The 20,887-nt window shown below is 35.9% G+C and overlaps 1 protein-coding gene across 1 annotated transcript in view; it reads left to right on the top strand.

The window, feature by feature from the left end:
* DTNBP1 (dystrobrevin binding protein 1) overlaps positions 1-20,887 on the top strand; it is a 63,050-nt gene that overhangs the window by 13,126 nt on the left and 29,037 nt on the right. Inside the window, exons 6-7 of the mRNA XM_030966492.1 lie at positions 3,110-3,242; positions 14,752-14,774. Coding sequence (XP_030822352.1) covers positions 3,110-3,242; positions 14,752-14,774 — 156 coding nt within the window. The remainder of the gene's footprint in view (positions 1-3,109; positions 3,243-14,751; positions 14,775-20,887) is intronic.

Here is a 20,887-nt window from a genome sequence, read left to right as displayed (position 1 = left end):
ATATTGAGCAGTAGTAGAACTGTAAATATATAAAGTGGATTTTTTTGGATTTTTTTGGGGGTTTTTTTGTTTTTTTTTGTTTGGGTTGGTTTTTTGTTGTTGTTGTTTGTTTTTTGTTTGTTTGTTTTGTTTTTGTTTTCGGGGTTTTTTTTGTTGCAGCTGAATTGAGCTCTTCCCATTCATATATGTCTTTCACTGCTCATTTTAAGATTTTAGTAATCTCTGCACCTGTGTGGCCTAGAGGTAGAGGGAACATCTTTGATATAATTGCTTCCATCCTTTCTGCTTTATCCTTTTTAGTCAGAAAATAAATGAGCTTTGTAGAAATATCTTTAATACTCCTGCATGGTTTCTGTTGTTTGAATGGCTGGGACAGTGCAGGAAAGCTACATCTAAAGTTAGTGGAAACCTATTTTCTGACATACAGCTGTGATTTAGCTATTCTAACAAATTATGTACTTATACAGAACTACAGATAACATACGTTTCAGTTAGAAAAGTTATGTGGTAAATTTGAATTAGGTGCGCTTTAGGAAGAAAGTGTTTTCTGGATAAAAAAATCTGTGGCTGTTGAGTTCTAGATAAATACTTTAATACCTGATAGCTGGTAAACCGTGGAAAACAGTGTATGCTGATAGAATATAATACAGTGTAATGTCACCTGACCAAACTTTAAACATACTTCAAAATAATTAAAACTAAGAATTAAAGTTTCAAATACTGTTGTTATGCTTGTGATAATGTGAGAAATACAGCCCAAACTGTTATAATTGGAGTGATGTGACCCAAAGAACAGGTTGGGGTTTTTTTCAGCTATCTAATAAAACAATACTATTTCTACCAAGTGTAGCATATTGCTATACATGAGAAGTCTTAATCCAAAGGTAAATATATTTTTTAAAATCTGAGAAAGATTTAGAGGAGATGGGTTTTTCACAGCCTAAGTTTCAAATTGATTAAATCTGTAGTTTTGTTTGGCACTGTCTTTGTATGCACAGTGCATATATTCTCTTTTGGGTAAGAGAGATGTTAATTCTCAGCTGTAGCTGCTGCAATGGAGCTTGTCTTGATTTTTTTTTTTTTGTGAAAAGCATTTTTTCTTTCACTTCAGAAAGGAAAAAAACTTCTGAAACCTCTTTTGCAGTAAAGCAGGATTGTTGCCTCCTGGAGAGATCTCTGGTGTCCATTTCTCTTCTTCAGGAGCACAGTGTTTTCTGCAATTCCCACTAGAGGCTGCTCAAATGCAAGTGCTAGGAATCAGTTGCTCTCTAGAATTCACTTTTCTTCATCCTCTTTATTTTCCTGTCCTTTGTTGTTGTCTTTTAATATTGTTTCAACAGCAAATACAGCAAAGCAGGTGGTAGCTGTTTTTAAGTGGAAAAAACAGTGGTTGATAGGTACCTTAGTAAGTTATTTTCAGTCCTGCTGTGTTTGAGAATTTTGCAGATTAATAAGGGAGCAATTATTCTGAAAAGCAAGTTAGCACAATACAGGTATTTGGATTTTAATGCACTCAGAGAAGTCTATTTCTTAAAGAAAAAGGGCCTACCAATCATAATTGTAATCATGATATTATGCTTTGAATACATCTGGATTTTGTGAGAGAAAATTGAGTATGTGGAAAGCAATGAATGTTCCACATCACAATATGTAGAACTGAAAACATTTTTTCCCCTCAAACCTGTTTCTGCATTAATTGTCAACTGCCTTTCTTTTTTGTTTTTTGTTTTTTGGTTTTTGCCAATCCCTCCCACTTCCCCTCAGTGATCTGTATACAGAAAAATAATTTAGGGAAATTTTTACTGATTATATTATTCATGTTTCCCTTTCCTGTTGTGGATCTTCTTTGTTAGGGGCTAAAAAAATGGTGTTAAGTGAAGACGAACATATGAATATGCATCCTAGGAAATTTGCTTATGAAGTCTTAACTTCTGCTTTTTTAGAGGAACCACAAGGCTGGCTATTTATAAAGAAACAATAGCTAAGGAAGTTGAAATTATTTATTGTCCAAGATAGGCTTCAAGTAGAATGGCCAAGCCAGAATGGAAGATTTGACTGATGCCTTCAGCTTCCTGTTTCCTTTTTTTGAGCATCTGAAATACATTAACTCTGGCTGCTATTTGTTTGTAAAAATGTGAATCATCTTGCTCCTGCAATTTACCTTCCCTGTGGTATAGGAGAAGGCCTGGCAAAAAGATGAATAATATTCCTGTAGTTCACACAGCTTCATCCCAGAGTGACCAGCTGGTTAGAGTTTGGGAAAATAGATTTTCCGCTGTGAGATCCTGAGGAGAGACATGAAATTTAGCATTAATCACCCTCAGGGAAAGTGATTCTTTGATACAAGGTTCACATGGATTAATTCAGATGAGGAGGGACCTCAGGAATTGTCTTGTCCAAATTTCTGCTCAAAGCAATGTGAGCTATGAGATGAGATCAGTTTTCTCAGGACATGTCATAGACAAGATTTATTTGAAGTTGAGACTGAGCAATTATGTTTAAAGAGAAGATTAAGAGATGTGTATGTAAAATAGGTAGAATTAATTATAAAATTTACATGTGTATGTAAAATAGGTAAATCTCTATATTCAGTCGTCAGTAAAGGGTCTGTCTTCAGAGACATGAATATATGTTCTTTTATATTACCATGGCATCATGTGAAAGTTAAAATTCTCCCTGTATGCTTTATTTTTGTTTCATTTGAATAAATGAAGATTGACCTGGCTTTGGCTAGCACAGATTTATTCCTTGGATTGGTACTGTGTAGGAAGTGCTAAACTGGCAGTCTGCTCAAGAAGGAAAAGTATGAGTCCTGAGTGCTTCTCTTCCTCAAAAACAGGCCAGGAGCCTGTGTCACCACAATGCTGGAATAAACAGAATGGTTCAGCACCTTACTACAAGGGAATCTCAGATAGATCTCCCTTTAACGTGGCTCTGCTGCCACTCTTCACTGTGGGATTTGGGCTGAGATTTTTTTATCTTTTGGAGCCATTTATATGTGTGTAATTATCACCCTGTTAATTATTTACCTTTATGAAATCCTGTTTCTGGTCAGGTGAGTTGTCTGTCTGTTGATGCAGTTTGATATTCATACAAGTCTTTCTTACAGCCCAGCTAGAGGCAAACTTTGAGGAAATGGAGAATCATCTGTTGTGTCTTGAGGAACTATGTGAGCAGTGTGAATTGGAAAGGTACAAATGTATGCAGACATTACAGCTGGAAAACTACAAGAAAACAAAAAGGTAAATAAAACACTTGCTATAAATATAAATTAGCATACAATATAAGCCTTTTGTAATTAACTCCCCCCCAATATATAATATTATCCCTTTTATTTTCATCTTCTAAAGAAACAATAGTTGCAAATTTGTAGTAGATTCATTGAATGTCTGAGTGATGAACAAAGAGTACATGTGTTTGGAAAATTATCACAACATTGTTGTTAAGATTAAGTCATGTTTATTATTCTCCACAAGGAATTGGAATAAGGGCTGTTGTTAATAAGCACAGATAAACTGTTGTCTCTTTTAATCCCTTGCCTTGGTTTATGGATTCCTTTTTTTTTTTTTCCTCTATGTACCTGTCAGGTTAGGAACTGAATTTTCCTCTATTTTCCTTTCAGTTCTATCAGTATCCAATCCTATAAGTACCTTTTACTCTGTGTGAAAGGTATTAATCTCCTGCCATTCTCTTACTGGTAAAAGCAGGACATTAATTCTTGGAATCGGAGTTCAACTTACAGCAGTATGTATGAAAATTCAGAACTTTGAACTCGTGAGCTTCAGGTTAACCTAAAAGATAAAGTAGCAAGAGAAAAGTATTAAGCTCTTAAATAATTGTTGACTTCCTTGATTTTTGTTACTGCCAGTGCCAAAAATAACCTAATAAAAGGAGATAAGAAAAACAGTATTACATTCATTATATAAATCAGGAAATGAGGAGTTGAATTGAAGCAATTTGTCCAAGACAGTGTCTGACAGACTGTTAGGGAGGGGTGGGTGGATGTGGATGTTGACTGACATGGGGATGACCAGGTTACTTGGTCTGTCCAGGCAGGAGTCCTGCTGTTAGCCAGGCAAAGCACCCTGGCGCTGTCCTTGCCTCCTTGACTGTGGAAGCAAGTTTGATACCTGTGGTAAGATCAGAACAAGTGGTTCTCACAGTTCTGATGAGGATGTGGTGATCGAGGTTGGGACTGTGCCGGACAGCACTGGGCAATATTTTCCTTAGCTTATCTGTGTTCACCCTCCTTGCCATTCTTGTAGCTCTTTCTATTTGTATGGTTTTTTAAATCCAAGTCTGTTCCCAAAAGATCGATTTACCCCTGATTACTTTTTCGCTACTGGTTCTCAGTTACTATGTAGGGAATCTTAGGCTTCTGTGGTGTTACAGATCCGCTTACTGAAGGATTGCTGATGTTGCAGGTTCCAGCTCCCTAAAGGTCTCCAATACCTTTAAGATCCCCCTTCAGTTTTCTGTGAAATTTGGCTGTTTCTTATCTAACTCCCCTTTAAACACTTGTGAAATCCAGTCATCCCTCATGGTCCTATCTGTAGCTTTTGTCAGTATCTTATTACGTTATCTGTCACATCTGGCAATTTCTCATGTCATGTCACTTTAGTTTTTCACATCCTGTTCAGTAGTCTTAACCTCAGGCCAGGGCCTCAGCAATGGTCTATAATTTTCCTGCAGCCTGAATTTTCTCTTTCCCAGGTCAGGGCAATTCCATATTCTCTCTCCAGGAAGAATGAACAGCAGTCAGTATGGCTGAATATTCACTTGTTCAGACCTACTTGAGTAATCTAAATATCTAAGAGTAATAATTTCAAAATTCTAAATACGTGCTATTTAACCAAATAACAATTTTAAAATGTGTATAAAGCAACAGAATTGGCCCCGTATAATTATCTTTCTACAGTTTTCTGAATGATTTTTGTTCTCTGCCATCCTTGCTCCCTTTCTCCTAGCCACTGCTTTCAACATCAAAATAAAGTGTTAAAACATTGCCTGCTCTGCTTAGCAGCATCTAATCAGTTTTATAAATAGAATGCTAAGCAAGCTACTTAGTGTAATTGTAAGCTGATTACATTTGGTCAGACCTAGACAAAACAGGAAAAACGCAGGTAATTTCTGGTTGATCATTACCACTGTATTTATTTAGGTAAGAAATGAACTGCTAGCTCATTACAGGAAGGACCCTTGCCAGTGTGGGTGCTTGAAGAGCGAGCAGCCGGTTAACTTGACGTGAGTGTGATTTGTGGTGCATCTTTGGGACTCGTATCCTCTCTTCCTCTCTTCAGTGCTTGGGGTTTTCACTGTGATACCAGCTGAAAGAATCAAGGAGGGGGAAGGGATCAGGAGTCTATGCTCTCTCTTTAGCACAGAAATTATTTTCAGGGAGTCTTACAAAACTCCCAGGTTTTGTGTTTGAAAAAAAATTTTTTTTCTCATGCGTTTTGGCAATATAGGGATGAAAACTGAGATGAATCTGAGCTCTAGAAACTCTGATTATTTTAAGCATGTAACAAAATGTAATTTCATTATAGAGTCACTGTAGAGCTTAGGCTAGAAGGTCATATATTTCAAATCTTTTGAAAAAATCCTATATGAAAGACTTAGAAGAAGGTGCTTTAGGTCAACATCAAAACTATGAAACACAGATTATGGTAACTATGGGAACTTATTTTAAGAAATAGGTCTCCCTATTAAATAGAGCAACTTCATTTCAGTTGAAACAGATAAATTTTTTCCCTTTTGTCATTGTGTTGAGTACTAATTTCAAAGTAGATTCATCAATCCGCATCTTTTCCAAGCTGTTTAAAAACCTCGTGTTTGGGGGAATTGGTTTTGGGGTTTTTTTGTGATCTTATTCTTGGAATTTTAATATTATCTTTTTTGTGTTTAAATCCATTGATCAGGGTACCAGTACTGTAGTATGAAGTCTAGATTCCACCCTTCTTTTCTCTCGTTAGTCTCTCTGCAATCTATTGGATGAATCTTAGCATTAAACCATGTAATTTTGTTTCCTGTCTTTTTTCCAATCAAGCACAATTCTTCTTCCCTTTCCTTCTTTCTCCTGCTGAGGATGATCTGATTGCAGAAAACTTTGTGTCTCCTTAGTCTCATGCGGCAATCTTTGCTTTCCCAAGGGCGCAGCATCCTTTAGGAATCACTGTCAGGAGCTCGCTTTTGTGTCATCTGTTAATGTGCCCTGAATGGCAGCCTTGTGGTGTAAGATAAAAGGCTTCTGACCTGAAGCTGTACTTGCCAGGGAGCCCATGGTGCCATCTGTATCCATTTCAGAAAGATCACCACATTTTGAAAAATAGTAACTCCTGATTGTTGTGTCAATTAAAAGGAGCTGCCCAAATGCAGCATTTTGTAGGAATACATTGGGAATAGCAGGATCCTGCTATGACTGAATAGATTTTACTCTATGTTATTTGACTTAAAACATAATTGTCTGAATTATAATTCCTTAGGATGTCTTTTTTAAGAACCTGCTCTGTTTTTCAGTATTTGTCAGCTTTGCGAATTGATATAGAAGGAAAATAAATGTAAAAATCTGAAATACAAACTTTAGTGAGACTACTGTTTTTTCCTTTTTGATGTTATTAAAGCAAATGCTTTACTTGAAGAAAAAATAAGTTCTTTAGATTCGTGTTTATTCATAATTTTTGAATTTTAGAGGTTTATTTGTAGTGTAACCCCATGCTTTCATAATTAGTGCAGTAGGTGAGGAGTTGGTGCTTTAGTGCTTCTGGGGAACAAGAATGTTTGATTTACTTTCTCATTCAGAAGAGTATAAAATTTATGGCAATCGCATTGTGTAGATTAGAGATGTGTATGAGAAAATGTCTTAGTTACTGTTGTTTTCTTCTGTAAACTTAACCCTCTTTTTAATTGCTTTGGGAACAAAAGGAACAGTAAGGGTTGTTGGATGTAGATACAGTGACTTATCTGAGGCCTCAACAACATAAACATTTGAAAAGTAGATACAACAATACTTCCATATCTGTAGCTCTTGTTTAGATCCCATAGCATTCCTCAAGCAATAGGCTGGGACAGTACTCTGTACTGTGCAACATCCTCAGTGGTGATTCCTTCCCACCTGGCAGTGAAACATTTAAAGTCTACCTTCATAACTCTTTCAAGCTTTACATGTAACTTATAAAATTTACTTTTTATATGTAAAAAAGTGTATATGCCCCTTTCTTGTAGATGTGTCAAGAAAGTACATTTTTGCTTCCAACGTTAAGTGTACTGTGAATTACTTCTGAGACCTCAGCTACATGTTTCATAATTCTCATCAAAGTTTTCATCAGTGTAAATTTTCATGCCATACTCTTTTTTGATCAGTCTTCTAGTGGTATAGATTTGGAGCTGCTATACCTCTGTGTAAGTGGGTATCTGAATAAACATTTTTCTAAGATTGAATGCAGAACTTTTGTTATCTTCAGGAGTTTTACTAGCAGATGTGCAGTGGATGACTGGCTTTGAGTTTTCATTAGGCACTGTATGAGTTTCTATACTCACATTGCAAAGATGTTTTGCATCCTGTTTCATGAGTTTGAATACAGCACAATCAGCAACATTGTATATAATATAATCAGAATAGAGCAAGTGTTTTCATGGTGATAACTGGCTGGAATTAATTTTTTGGCCATCAGTTGTTGCACTTCTTTGGGCAGACACGTGGAATGAGAATTCCTATTGACCCTGAGGATACTTGCACAAGCTTTGGAAGAGTTTCATGGATAATTTTGCTTCCTTTTCTTGTAGTTTGAAGGCTCTAAATTTTCTTTTGTTTGCAAGAACTCTTGCATTACAATATTCTGCATATGCCAAGCCCAAAGGAGCGTGCTACTTCATTATTAGTGGATTTTACTCCCATCAGTGCTCCCAGTATTTGGAAACATTGGGCAAGACTGAACACACAGCAGATTTGAAGATTGCAGGGGTTTTGTCAGTTTTTTCTCTTATTTGCAAAGTGTGAATGTACGGTATAATTTATGTCACTTTTAAGTTCATTTAATTTTGCCCTTTCTCTGGTGATCTTTGTTTGATTCAGAGAGACAATGACATTGTTACAAGGAGATTTGCTGCTTAGGTTCTCCTTATAGTCTTGTTTTCTTTCAAATAGGCAAATAAAAGACCTTTTTCTTTGGCTTTTGTGACCTCTGGTTAAAGACTGAATGTTTGTGTTGGATCCTCTGTATCCTACAGCACCTTTTAATAACATTACCTAGAAAATGTTAAAACATTATGTCAATCCTGCGTAATTTATCTCTACCTTTATGTGGTGCTTGTTAGTGGGCATAATCTGCAAATCCTCTCAAGCTGTTAATACCAGGCATTCTTTGTCCAGACTTACTGTACCAATAATAGGAACAGATGGTTTAAGACTGCCTTAATCATAATTTTTTACCCTCCCTCTCCTCAAAAATGCATTATTTGTATGTGTAATTAATTCATTGTGGCTAGTGGCAGAAGAATAGGGCTTAGATGCTTGTCATTACCACACTTAAATTAATTCTCTGTGCTGTGCCTCCTGATAAATTCTGTGTTTCTTTGCTATGGATTATTTCCTGAGATCTTTAATAACTCCTTTCCACTTACATTGAAAACCAATTCATTTAAAAGTAGTTTAGAAAAATGTATGAAATGTGTTCATTGACAATGCTTCTGTGAGGGAGATTCTACATTCCTACGTCAAAGGGACATGTTGAGGATGCCTGAAGAGATAGATACAAGTTGTAACTTCTCTCTGGCACAATTGCGTTCATGCTGTGTGGAACCACATTCAATATTTTAGATGAAGATTGCACATGGAGTCCTTTTACTTGTTTCTGTGAATTAGGATTGTACCGTATGTCGCATACTGAATAAAGCTTGGCCAGTTTTTGAATGCTGTCAGTTTTCTTCTTTTGAATGCTTATGTGGAAATTGATGGCCAGGTTTAAAAGAAGGTCTGCAGTTTCTTGTGTGGCTGTTTACCAAAAACAGGCTTGCAGGATCTCTTTTTCTTTCTAGAAAAAAATAGTGGAGTTGATGGTGGAGGTGGCCTCTGATGGTGGATTGTTTGTACCTTCTCTTAAACTTCACCTTCTCTTACATTCTTTCTAGTTTCTCAAACTGTAGCTTCTCTTAATAATCTGTTCTCGAATTTCAGCTTTAAACTTTGGTTCCTAAAATTTTGGTTGTATGATAAAAACAAACTGTTGATACATGTATGTTTTAGTGATCCAAAGATGTTGCATACTAAGATAAAAGTTTTTTTAAAAATGTAAAAACTGTTGGGTTTTTTGGATAACAACAGGATGAAAGCAAAAGCATTAAAAACTGTGTCCTGTGGAAAATCCTACATCTGAAGGCATGAGCTTTTAGAGGGAGCTAAGCATTTTTTCCACATTTCAGATTCCAGTTTGGAGTGGTTCTAATGGTAAGTGGCCTGTGTCAGTCTCTTAGCAGAGGACAAAACTTGCCTGTAATGATTTTGCTTCTACCATTTTCTTATGATTTGGACTTTTGTGAAGTTCATCTCCCTTATTTTTTACTGTTCTTTTGAATAATAGTGCCTGAAAGTTGGCTCCCCATGTTCTTAAGATTTGTTGAGGTTTTTTGAAACATTGAAACAGAAATGCTTTCACGTATCCTGGAATTGCTGAGTATGTTAGGAGAATGCTTGTTTTTGGTTGTATTTATTAACTCGATTACTAGTAAATGTTTGTAATTTCTGTTGCCAAAAATTGCTGGAATCAGTTTCATCTTTTGGATTGAAGTTAACGTAGAGGTTGAGCTGGAAAACAGACTTCAGCTACTTCTGTATCTGCCTGAGTATGGAAGCAAGAAAAATCTCCATTGCATTATTATTGAAATGCCTTAGTTCTCTGCTCTTCTCTTTTAGTGGATAAAATGTCACTTTTGATGATGGAGAATCCTGACCTCTCTCCAGTGTTTAGTCAGATGAATAGAAACCCTTGCCTACAGTTCAGTTCCAGTAGTCGTTCAGTAATAGTGTTGGTTTTTACTAATTTTTCAATACTTACAGGTTTTCATTGCTTCAGTCTCAAGTGTATTTCAAAGTAGTAATTGGCCTAAGTATCTCCAAGGGATGCTCAACCAATCTCAGGGATGGGCAAAACAGTTTTGTGTCAGGATTGACAAAAGTGCTAATCCTACCTACAAAAAAAAAATTTTTGAATTATTTCTGTGCGCCGTATAAGTGACATAGGTTTTGAGTTCTCTGTATTTTGGCTTTTACTTCTGATGACATCCAGAGGAAAGTCCTAGAGGAGAGATCTCATGGCTTTTTAGCTTACTGAAGCTTGAGTCAGGCTATGGAAGGATTTTTTTTTTTAACACATTATTTTGAAGACTTAACTGTATCAGACATAGTAGAGGAAATGCAGCATTTCTCAGTTTCTGGGTTGGATCGTGTTAGGTGCCATAACTATTTTTATATTAATTTGCTGATAAGCATCTATGCTTTCTTCAAATATATTTTCTGTAAGTAGTATTTATGACTCAACATTTATTAACATGTATAATGGTAAAATCTTTCAAATTCAATCCTCAATTTTTAGCATTCATATTCTGTCTTGATACTCTTTTGTTTATATATGAGTCTAGTAGTTGGAGTTTATTGACTGTTGCTTTCAGAGCCCGTGTTATAAAATTGTTCCTGACATTAATTTAGGACTCTGTTGCTTTCTTATATGCCTGTTTTCTTCTTGAAGATCAAGTAAGAAATTCTGTCAGTTCTGGCTGGTGGCATCTTTGTAAGGAATGTGGTGTTTCTATAGTCTCCTAGGTATTTAAGTGGATTCCTTGATGTTTACTTGCACTTAGGAAATTGATCCTTAGTGTTACAGCCCTTTGCAAGATACAGTAGAGCCTGAGATTTTTTTTTTCTTACTGTTGCTGAACAAATTAAATTATCTTTGATCTCCGTAACTTAAAGCAGGATAGTTATGTGTCCTGGTCCTCCCATATTCTGATTTCTAGATTTATTTTTGTTTGTCAATGATACCAGCACGGTCTTCCTAGTATCCATCTCATCTGCTCAGTGGCTAGAGCAGGGTTAATCCTACAATGCAATGAAAAGCCTGAGGGGAATGGGAAGGTCCTTGGGAATTTCTATCTGCCTTCTAACTAGATTGTAACTCTAATTGGTCATGTCAGTAACCCTGTGGGACAAGTCGTATATCATAGATGATTTGTTTCACCTGTTGTCTCCACAATTATATGTTCTTACCACAAACCCTGAATCTTAACTTTTGTGTAAATGAAGAAGTTGAGACCATGGGACAGCATCATCATTAGAACATTCCAGATATCTTAAAAACTGGTAACTGAGTTTGACGTGTACAGAATTTCACAGAGTAATTAAGTGCCACTCCCCCCATCTATTTTATGAAAACAAGTAACTGGAAATGCAGGGACTGACACCATTGCCTGTATGTGTGGCCAGATAGTTTTCATGGACATAACTTCAGTGTCAGTGGAGCCTGCACAGCCTCTTGCCTCTCAGGAAAGAATCTGGGATTTGTAAATTGCTCTGCATACAGAACGAGATTACTTTTGAAGTGTCTCCATGCCTTTATAGTCTGATTATGTTAGACTTTAGCTTGTTATTTTAGCCTTTTTTTCTTGCTCAGAGGTGCTGAACTTCGTCTTTCACTGAAAAGAGCTATTCATATTATAATGTGCCTCCTAATTTAGTCCTTTCTTCTGAAAGCTTACTGTTAACTATGAAAAGGTAAAATGTATTCTTATATGAGTAGCTAGCCAGTTTTTTTGTCAGTAACCCAAAATTTAGGAGCTGAATAGCATATAGTCAGATACCAGGTAGATGTATTGATCAGTGGTCAGACTCAGCATGGGAGCTCCTTTAATCCTGGTCAGATGCTGAGCAGCCCACACTGGGCTTCAAGAGCCTTCATGTGTAGAGGGCCAGAGGCAAGGCAGGTGTGTGATTTCCTTCTAATAGTAGTGGAAAGGGTTATCTCATCCATCTGTGAAGTGCATGAATGTTCTTTTGGATGAAAACTCTTTAAAATCCAGGAGCATTTCCCTATGGAATGCTTTCAATTGCCTTACATGTTTCCTCCTGCTTGTCTTTTAACCTTGCTTAGAAGGCCATTTTTCTAAAACTGTTTTCAATTTAATCCTTTTCATTTTAATTACTCTCACAAATTGCTGTTTCTTTACATTGTCTGTGTTCCCGATATGAAGTTCAGCTCTTAATGTGAGGTCACTGTATTCTGCAGATGACGTTTTGTCTCTAGACTCCTAGAGAAGACAAAGGAGGTATCTTCCTTCTGGCAGTTTATCAGTAAATACAAAAGCATTTATTTACTTGTAAAAGGGAGAGGTGTAATAATTTATTATCTGTTTTTGTCTGTACATCTGTGTGCCAGGTCTTAATTACCCAACTAGAAAATGTACTGATACACTCTTAAGCCATTTGTTTTTCCAAAATCATCACAAGTCAGTTTCCTTTCCACTTCTCAGTTTAGTGTCATGTTCTTACCAAAGCTGCTGATAAATGAGATTAAGGATTTTTAAAATTTTTAAACTTCCATGTTTTTATTTGGATAATTTGACTTAATGAATTTTAAAAAAAATCTTCCATGCTGCTGATGCTGAACATGGTTTCAATAAGCATGTACTTCATTATGGATTTCTAAATTGAAGTTTCATCAAAAGTCTTGTGAGAAACCACAAGATATGATTAATTCATGCTGTGTAAAATATAAAATCTTCAGTCTTTGGATCTGAATTGGTATGACAATACAAGGAAGTACAGATCCTTAAATTTCAAGTCTGTGTTTTTACTGTATACTGGTGATAGATACTTTTAATTTTACAGAGGGAAAGAAGTTTTTGTCAAATATTAATTTCCAACTTTCTTAATAAATGGTAATTATGTATATGGATATAGGAACAACATCTTAGTGCATCTCAACCATAAAAATATTGATGGATTTTGAAAAGGAAAATTCTGGGGGTTTGGACAAAATGAGTGATTGTCACTTGGCTACTGTATTACCATCTTGTTTACTAATCTCTTTCAACGCAATGGCAGTAATTGTTTCATCTTTCCTTTTGTAGACAAGTGTCATAACATCTCCTGATTTTAGGTGCAAGTAATGTAGTTTTTCCCCTCTTACTTTCACAAGATGTTTCTTCTACTATGGTTTTGTTTCAGTCCATGGAAAACAACCATTTCCTGTGATTGTTGTTTCCTCAACTACTGTTCCATTATTAAGAAAAAAAAGGATGGCAACTTGTGAGAGTGTTTAAGAATTTTGTAACTCTATTTAGAGTATACAGGCTAGGAAAAAATTTTTGGGGTATGAACTTGCAAATCACAGGTATTGTAAAATAGCTTTTTTCTCTGGTGTGAAGGGGAGAAACTAGCTTGGGAAAGGGATGGAGGAGAAGCAGGAAAGGAAATAGATACTCACAGGAAGTTGCAACTAATAGAATTCTTTGCTGTGAATCACACTCTAGCTTATTTCCTGGTAAAGCACCCATTCTTTCAAAAACCTGTATTTAACATTTGGTGACAAAAGTGGGATGTTCTCTGAAAATGTGGAGGTAAATGCATTCTCTTGCTTCTTTTATAATACTTTGGCCTGCTTAGAGAATAAATTATTTCAGCTTTGAGTAAGTCTTGTCTGTTCTTGATGCGAGAATAAATGCGGAGTTGCATCATCTGTTAAGGGATAGAAGGAGTTATTATGGTATAGCATCTGTATAGTGAAACAATGTCTCTGGTAGGTGACTGAAGGGTGCTTTAGTCAGTGGACAGAGAATAAAATAATTTATCTGGGCAACTGTGAATTCAGTCTTTAATTTATTTTTCTTACAGTCACTTTTGCTTCTGAATTCAGAATTTAACTAGGCATTCTGTGAGGTGCAGACTGAAAAAATGTTTGATGTAAATGAGTGTTTTGTAAGGCCAGCATTCTGCCTTATCTCAGTTATTACAATGATTCTTCTTTAGCCTTTAAATTCATGATGAATCACTATGTTGTAGTAATGGCAGTTGGAGCATTTTGCAATTTCTTTAAAACAGAGAAGATATTTCTGTTCATTTTATAGCCTCTGCATTCACAATTGCATAATCACTAAAAGTAGAAAGTGGCCTGGTATGAAGGAAAAAAATATACTATTATCTTTTTCTTAATTTCTTAGCTTTCTGGTACATGAGTACTGTGGGTTATGTGTCATATTCCATACTTGAAAATACTCTCCTCTGAGGAATGTCACTATATGTCTCTTTGCCTGTCTTTCTCTTTTAACTGAGTGATATTGTCAAATTTTTCTCTTTTGGTGTTGCAACGATGTTTTTGAATAGCATTGATAAAAATGGAACACAAATTGTTATTCACTGTGCTGTAAATTGGTAAATCTCTGCTAAGTAAAGGATGCTTTAGTAACTAATGCCTTAGGAAGTCTTGGTTATTTTTGGAGCAGTGTATCTGGAAATTATGTGGCTAGATATAAGTGTGCAGAATTTATATAATTGTACATGTTTATAAAGAAGTGGTGGCCTAATTTACAAACAGATTGATTTTGTTTGCTTTAGGTAAACACATGTAGTAATATTACTGTTATATATGGTGACAGTCAAATTCTTTGATTTTTGTCTTTTAGTGAGTCTTAAAGCATGTAAATAAATCCTGTAGCTCTACATGTGGTATTTCTAATTATTTTTTTAATTCTGCTCTTCTCCAACAGGAAGGAACTGGAGACATTTAAAGGTAAATTCTATTTTCATTTTCTACTTAAATGTTTGTAAGAGTTATGGTAATTTGTGTATTAAGTGAAACTAGGAAGGAACTTTTGCCCTTCTACATTTGACAGTGTTTATTTTATGTTGACCCAGGAGGCTGTATATTTTTCATATTACCTGTTCTTGCTACTGTTTTTTTTGATAGAGTCCCAAATGTAGGGAGAACACAGATATTTTGTTGTCTTATCTAGGTTTCAGAGATTCCCTTATCTGACTCAAGCCTTTCCCTTGGTGTTCAATTTTTGTATTTTGTACTTTCTTCAACTAGTTGATATCTCTTTCAGCACAGATGTACTTTTGGCACATGTTGCAGGCTGTTACATGTTAGGTTTTTGTCTGGCTGTTTCCTGGGAATTTTTACAGTATTATGCAAATTTAATTTTTGTAGCTCAACTTGTTGGAGACACTCGATTATACATACAAATATTTGTCCAATATATGATGTAATGGCTGGCAACTCTGTCATGTGCTATTGCTTTATCTCTGGTACATAAGATGGAACATAGTCCCATTTTCAGTAAATCCTAAACTTGGGCTTACTCTACCTACTGACATTAATGTTTGATCCACTTGAGAATCGCTATTTTCTCTTCCTTTGGATAGGATGTGACTGTGGATTTGTGACTAGTATTTATGAGAATGAAGTTGGGTGCATTGACTCATGTCAATCAGTTGTCTCTTGAAATTGAAAGGAGGGATGGAAATTTCTATCAGCTGCATTCCTTTGACTTTTCAGTTCATTACTATCTTATCTTTGTGGTGCTACAAAAGGAAAATAACAGTTACAGTAATAGATAAGCAACAGAGATTATGTAAAATGTCACTTTTTCTGTAACTTACCAAACCAACCCTTTTGTTGATTGATTTGACAGCTTTCAACATAGAGCAGCTCAATACAAAACAGAAGGTAATGCCAGGCTCCTTCTGATCCAAAGCAAGGCAGCTGCTTTGTAGTACCTGGTGCTTGTGAGAACAGTCAATCCTGGTTTTTTGTGTGTATTGATCAAGTGTTTTAAGTGAGTTTCTGGAAGCCCCAAGAGTGGTTTCCAAAGTAATTTTTCTCTAGGCCCCTTGTTGTTTTAATAGAGACTTTAATGTTATTTGACAACAAGAATTTTACAAAGACAGTTATTTTGATGGAAGAGGAACATGCTTACCTGTGTGTTGACCTTGAAATTTATACCAAATTAAATAACTGGCTCTGCAATGGATATAGATGCAGATGGATTTCCAATATTGGTTATGAAAAACTGGTCTTGGTAGCCAAGAGAAGGCTAGATAAGCATAGAGAGATGCATCATGGAAAATGGATATTAAACGTCTGTCAGCCTAATTTGTGTGGGTTTTTGTACAGTGAACTGGTGGACAAGCTTGTATCTGACAGAAGAGAAGGGGAGTAATAGCTAAGAAAATTTCAAGAATGATCTTGTGAAGCAAGTCTAATTCCTTTCTAGAAGATGACAACCAGAAGGTTTAAAATAAACAATAGATTCAGTGTTTTGATTTTGGCAACAGCTTTCACTGTTTTGCCTGACATTTCCCAGGAAATTGGGATTAAACTACTAAAAATCCAGGTGCACAATTGATTGAAAATACATAATTGGAGGAAATGTTCTTGGGTTTCTGACTCATTAAGTTCTCAGATCTTAGAATTTTTTGTTGTCAATCCAGATTGTGAAGTAGAGATATTCATTATATTGGCTTCAGTCAGTCTTTTTCTGAACCTTTGCACCGTACATTATTATCTGGCATATCTTTCATCAGCTGGAAATAGGGAGAGTAGGAGATTCTTAGTTGTGAAGGATTCTTTACATAATGGCAGATGTTTTGGTTCTAGGACAGCTTTGCCCGATCTTACTCGGGGCTCCTACTTGAGCTTTCTGTTTTGAGTTGCTTCCAGGGCTCACTAGATTTTGGCAGAAATGATCTGTCACTTGGTTGGCTTTAGTTCCAGTTGATGGGGCACACTGAGATAACTCTGTGGATGTCCATAGGAATCCTGTCACAGAGGAAGGAAAAAGGCAGAAGCAAGGGCAAGCAGTGTGTTTTAAGTTAACAGCCTAACACTGTAATCTAAAAAGCAGAAGAAGCCAGGAAGAGTTGGTTCCAACTGAAACATGTGAAGTAGTTGAGTAGATGGTTCTTTACATTTTAGTATTGCAAGTATAGGCTACATCCTCAACTAATTTATCTTTGCATAACTGTCTAGAGTGAAATGTCTTCCTGCATTCTGTTCATGAAATACCCAGTGTGGAGTCTATAAAGAACAACTGTTTAAAATATCTTCCTATACACTTGCATCTTTTAATGCATTTGCACTTGAAATCATTGTACATTAAAATCTGTTCCAATGGAAAAACCCGAAATGCCATTTTTTTATAATAGTAACTTGTTATTTGTGAATTTGAATACCATATGCTAAAAAGTAATAGGTTCCAGGATATAAGGATGGTAAATGTCTTGCATAAAAATATCTTTCATAAAGATACAAGATCATTCTATCTGAAAACGCAGGAATTAAAGTACCACCAAAAAATTCCTTCAATATGTTTGCTAGAAGGGTTAAAGGAGAGTTGTATGCATTTTTTCAGTGTCCAGATGAAACTCTCGCATTCACTAGTGATGAGTTCTTATGCCTTGCTCAGGATAGAAAGTAAGTTTTACTGAAATTAAGAAACTGAATGGTCTAGTCTGAGATTGAAATTAGCTCAGCACTAGAAACTTGAATGCTGTGATGCATCCCATCAATTGCACAGTGAATACAGAAAAAAATGCAAAGTTTATGTTGGCACTGACCCTGACAGTGCAGATGTGACTCACAAGGCTGCTGAGTATCTTCACAGACCTCTCAGATGTGTTTTAAAGCTTTGCTTCCCTGGAATTTTGTGGATGAGTAAATACAAATAGGTATACAGGTGTAGTCTGTAGTAAATTTGTGAAATCTTCAAATGTCTGTAACCTTAAAAACATTTCAAGTGCCCTTATATATACACCTAGTATTTATTTATTTTAATATTGAAGCGAAATCTACACAACTGAGAAATGGAATTGTTCCTGATTTTATTTACAGCTTCCCACTGTGTGTGCCAAGGTACAAAGTGGTAATTCATGGATCTTTTAAGTATATTTTTGAAGATATCAGGGGTCACCCAGAGGGGACCCTAACAAGGAATGTGTATATGCCAGTTTGCAGCACTGAGAAGTGTTGAGAATCCAGTAACTCTCTTTGACGTTAGTACATTTAAGGAGCATAAGAATAAATAAGAATGTAATACTACTTAAAGAAATTATGAATTATTTTTGTACTTGTCAATGTTTTAGAATTTGTTTCTGCCATTTTCATAGAATTTGTTTCTGCCATTTTCATGTTGGTATTGGAGATTGCACTCTATTTCATTGAAAGGAATAGATTTTACTGTTCTTCCTTTTGCTTTAAGACTTATTTTTACAGGGCCAGACATTCTCCTTTGTTGTTTGCTGCACCCACAGTGTGCAGGGGCAGGACAAACCTTTCCAGTCTCTCTTCTTTGAACCACAAGGGTTTTCTATTATGGAGTAATTGAAATTGATTATTATTTAATAATCTGTGGTGCTGAGAAAGTGAAGGTTAGAAACTTTCCTGCTTTTTTTTGTGTTAAACATTTCTCTCTGAAGTAGGCAGGGAATGAGTGTGTGATGTCTTTGTCGACACTGCTGCAGCACTGGCATTTGTGTATGTGAAGTACGGGGACAGAACATCTCAAAAGTTGTCCAGTTCCTTATCTTTTTTTAGTACTTTATCTTACAGAGGTCTTTGCTATAAACGGTGGTGGTTTTATGAATTGGAAAACATTGGTGTGCCATATGGACTGGCCTGCAAGTTTCTTTCTGACTTGCGCTAATTTCAGTCTTGGGAGAACTGCTTGTAGGAACTGGCTTATGCTCTGTGCTGTCCTGTCTTGGCTGACACTCAAAAAGATGCTAAAAAAAAAGTGTTCTGTTCTGAATCTTGGCAATTTCTTGCAATAGTAGAGTTTAGTTTACTTGATATTTATGTGTGGTTTTGATTTTAGTATTTGATGGGTTGTGCTCTTGCATCGTTTAGGAAGGTATCATTTTCATTTTACAGCTGAGAGGCTGGAAATTTGATAGCACATGTGGTTATTTGCTCCTGATACTTGAAACCTAGTGCATTTAGGCCTGCACTGAGATTTCAAATTATTCCATCATCCTTCTAGGCACATAGTACCATTTTTATTTTTTTCCTTTTTTGAGTTAACATTCCTTTAGTTCCCGAGCAGCCAGGATTGTGTAGTAAAAAGTTTCAGAATACTGTTAATCTCAGTAGAAGATGGAAGAGTGGAGCAGATAATGGGGTAGGTAATCAGCAGTGAGAGAGTAGGGAAAAAAAAAAGTTTTGAAAGTAGTAGAATTGCAGAGTGGTAATAACATATGTTGTTGAGTTTACTTCTAATTTATCCAAATAGGAACTATATACTTGATAGATTTCAAATTTGTTTGTAAAAGTCCCTTTTAATAAAAAGTTCAGGATGCAATGTTTTGAGTTCTTTTCTGGAAAGAGAACTAAAGCACTAGAGGCTGTTTGGAGATCAGCAACGCAGCACTTTTGGACAATGAAAGGTGGCAGCAACTTTGCAAGGGCAAATACACACATGGCTTTGGCTACTGAGTCACGCATATTTCTAAGCTTTAGCAGGATTAGTTTGATTCAAGCTGAGGGAAACAGGTCATATGACCATTTTCAGCGCTTTTGTTTACAGTACAATAAAATATGTTTTCAGCCTTTTGAATCAGAGGTCTCTCCCAAACAAGGCCTTTTAAGTTTTAAGAGCTTTATCAAAATACTCCTTGAGAAACTGACCTGTGAAGAGATGTTTTTTCTTGCTTTTGCCTTCAAGGTTAAGTCACTAGGTCACATTTGATATGCAGATTTTTTTGGCATTCCTATTCATGCATCTAATATGATGCTGTTGAAATTGCAGTTTTCCGCTCCTTTTATCAGGAGCTTAAATATGTTTATATCCAAACTTCAATTTCTGGACTTTCACTGTTCCCTCTTTCTAAGAGCACACAATATTTGGAGCAGTCTGTTGACTACATCTCTTTGTTTGCCATTTTTTTGAAATTACTCACTTTAACAAATAATATGTCAAACTGATTTTTTTTTCAACCAGTCTAGGGATCTTCTTTATCGTGCTGTGTTCTGATGGCTGTCAAAATAAAACTCCTTTTTCCTGCTCTTCATATTGCCTTCTAGATGCATGAGTAATATGCAGTGGAGGTCTTTACAGCTCGTGGTTGACAAAGCTCATAAATTCAGTGACGTAGCTGGTCTTGAAGTTGAGCTGTCATTTTGAGCACATAATCCTGTATGTTTCTTCTGAGCAAGAATAAGGTGACATTGTGGTAGAAATTAATTCCAGCCACATGGAGTTCAATTACTTTAACATTTCTGTGGTCCAAAATTTCAGTATTTAAACCTTGTAGCACAGACAACTCTTGCTTTGTCATACCAGAGAACAGTTAGGAAAGAATTGCTTAATTCTTTTGTAATAAAGCTAAAATGTGATTAAACTTTCAGATTTATACTCTGATATGAGGGGTTTTCCTCATTATTTTGCTATGAGCTGAAAACACCCTGATAAATTTCTAGTAGTACTGTGTTTTACTAGCTTCTTTCCCATCTGGGCTATGGAAGGAGGGCCTTGCAACTTTGGATGCTGTGTGTTGTTCGTGGCAAGAATTGACCAAGACTCTTATATATGATAACCCTTCTCTAGGGAACAGAAAGATTTGAGTCTTGGGCACTTATGGTCAAACCTTGAGTGAAAGGCAAATAAGTTTAATTACTTAAGTCGTCCATTTTAGTGAAATAGATGAGACAGATAGAGAAGGAAACAAGATTCTTAGTTGTCCTTATAGCTACCTTGCTTTTGATTTTATTTTTTATGTTTTCAAGTTTGCAGACTCTTGCGTCTCTTTAACATTTTTACAGTTTCTAGGTCTGTATCTAGCTTTTTTTGTCTTCTATTTTTGCTCCTTTTTTGCCTTCCTTGAAATGGTATGGCCTTAAAATCAAGC

This window comes from Camarhynchus parvulus, chromosome 2, assembly GCF_901933205.1.
Source record: "Camarhynchus parvulus chromosome 2, STF_HiC, whole genome shotgun sequence".
In the NCBI taxonomy this organism is placed as follows: Eukaryota; Metazoa; Chordata; class Aves; order Passeriformes; family Thraupidae; genus Camarhynchus; species Camarhynchus parvulus.
The sequence above is the reverse complement of the archived record's forward strand: the minus strand, read 5'-3'. Positions and strand labels throughout refer to the sequence as shown.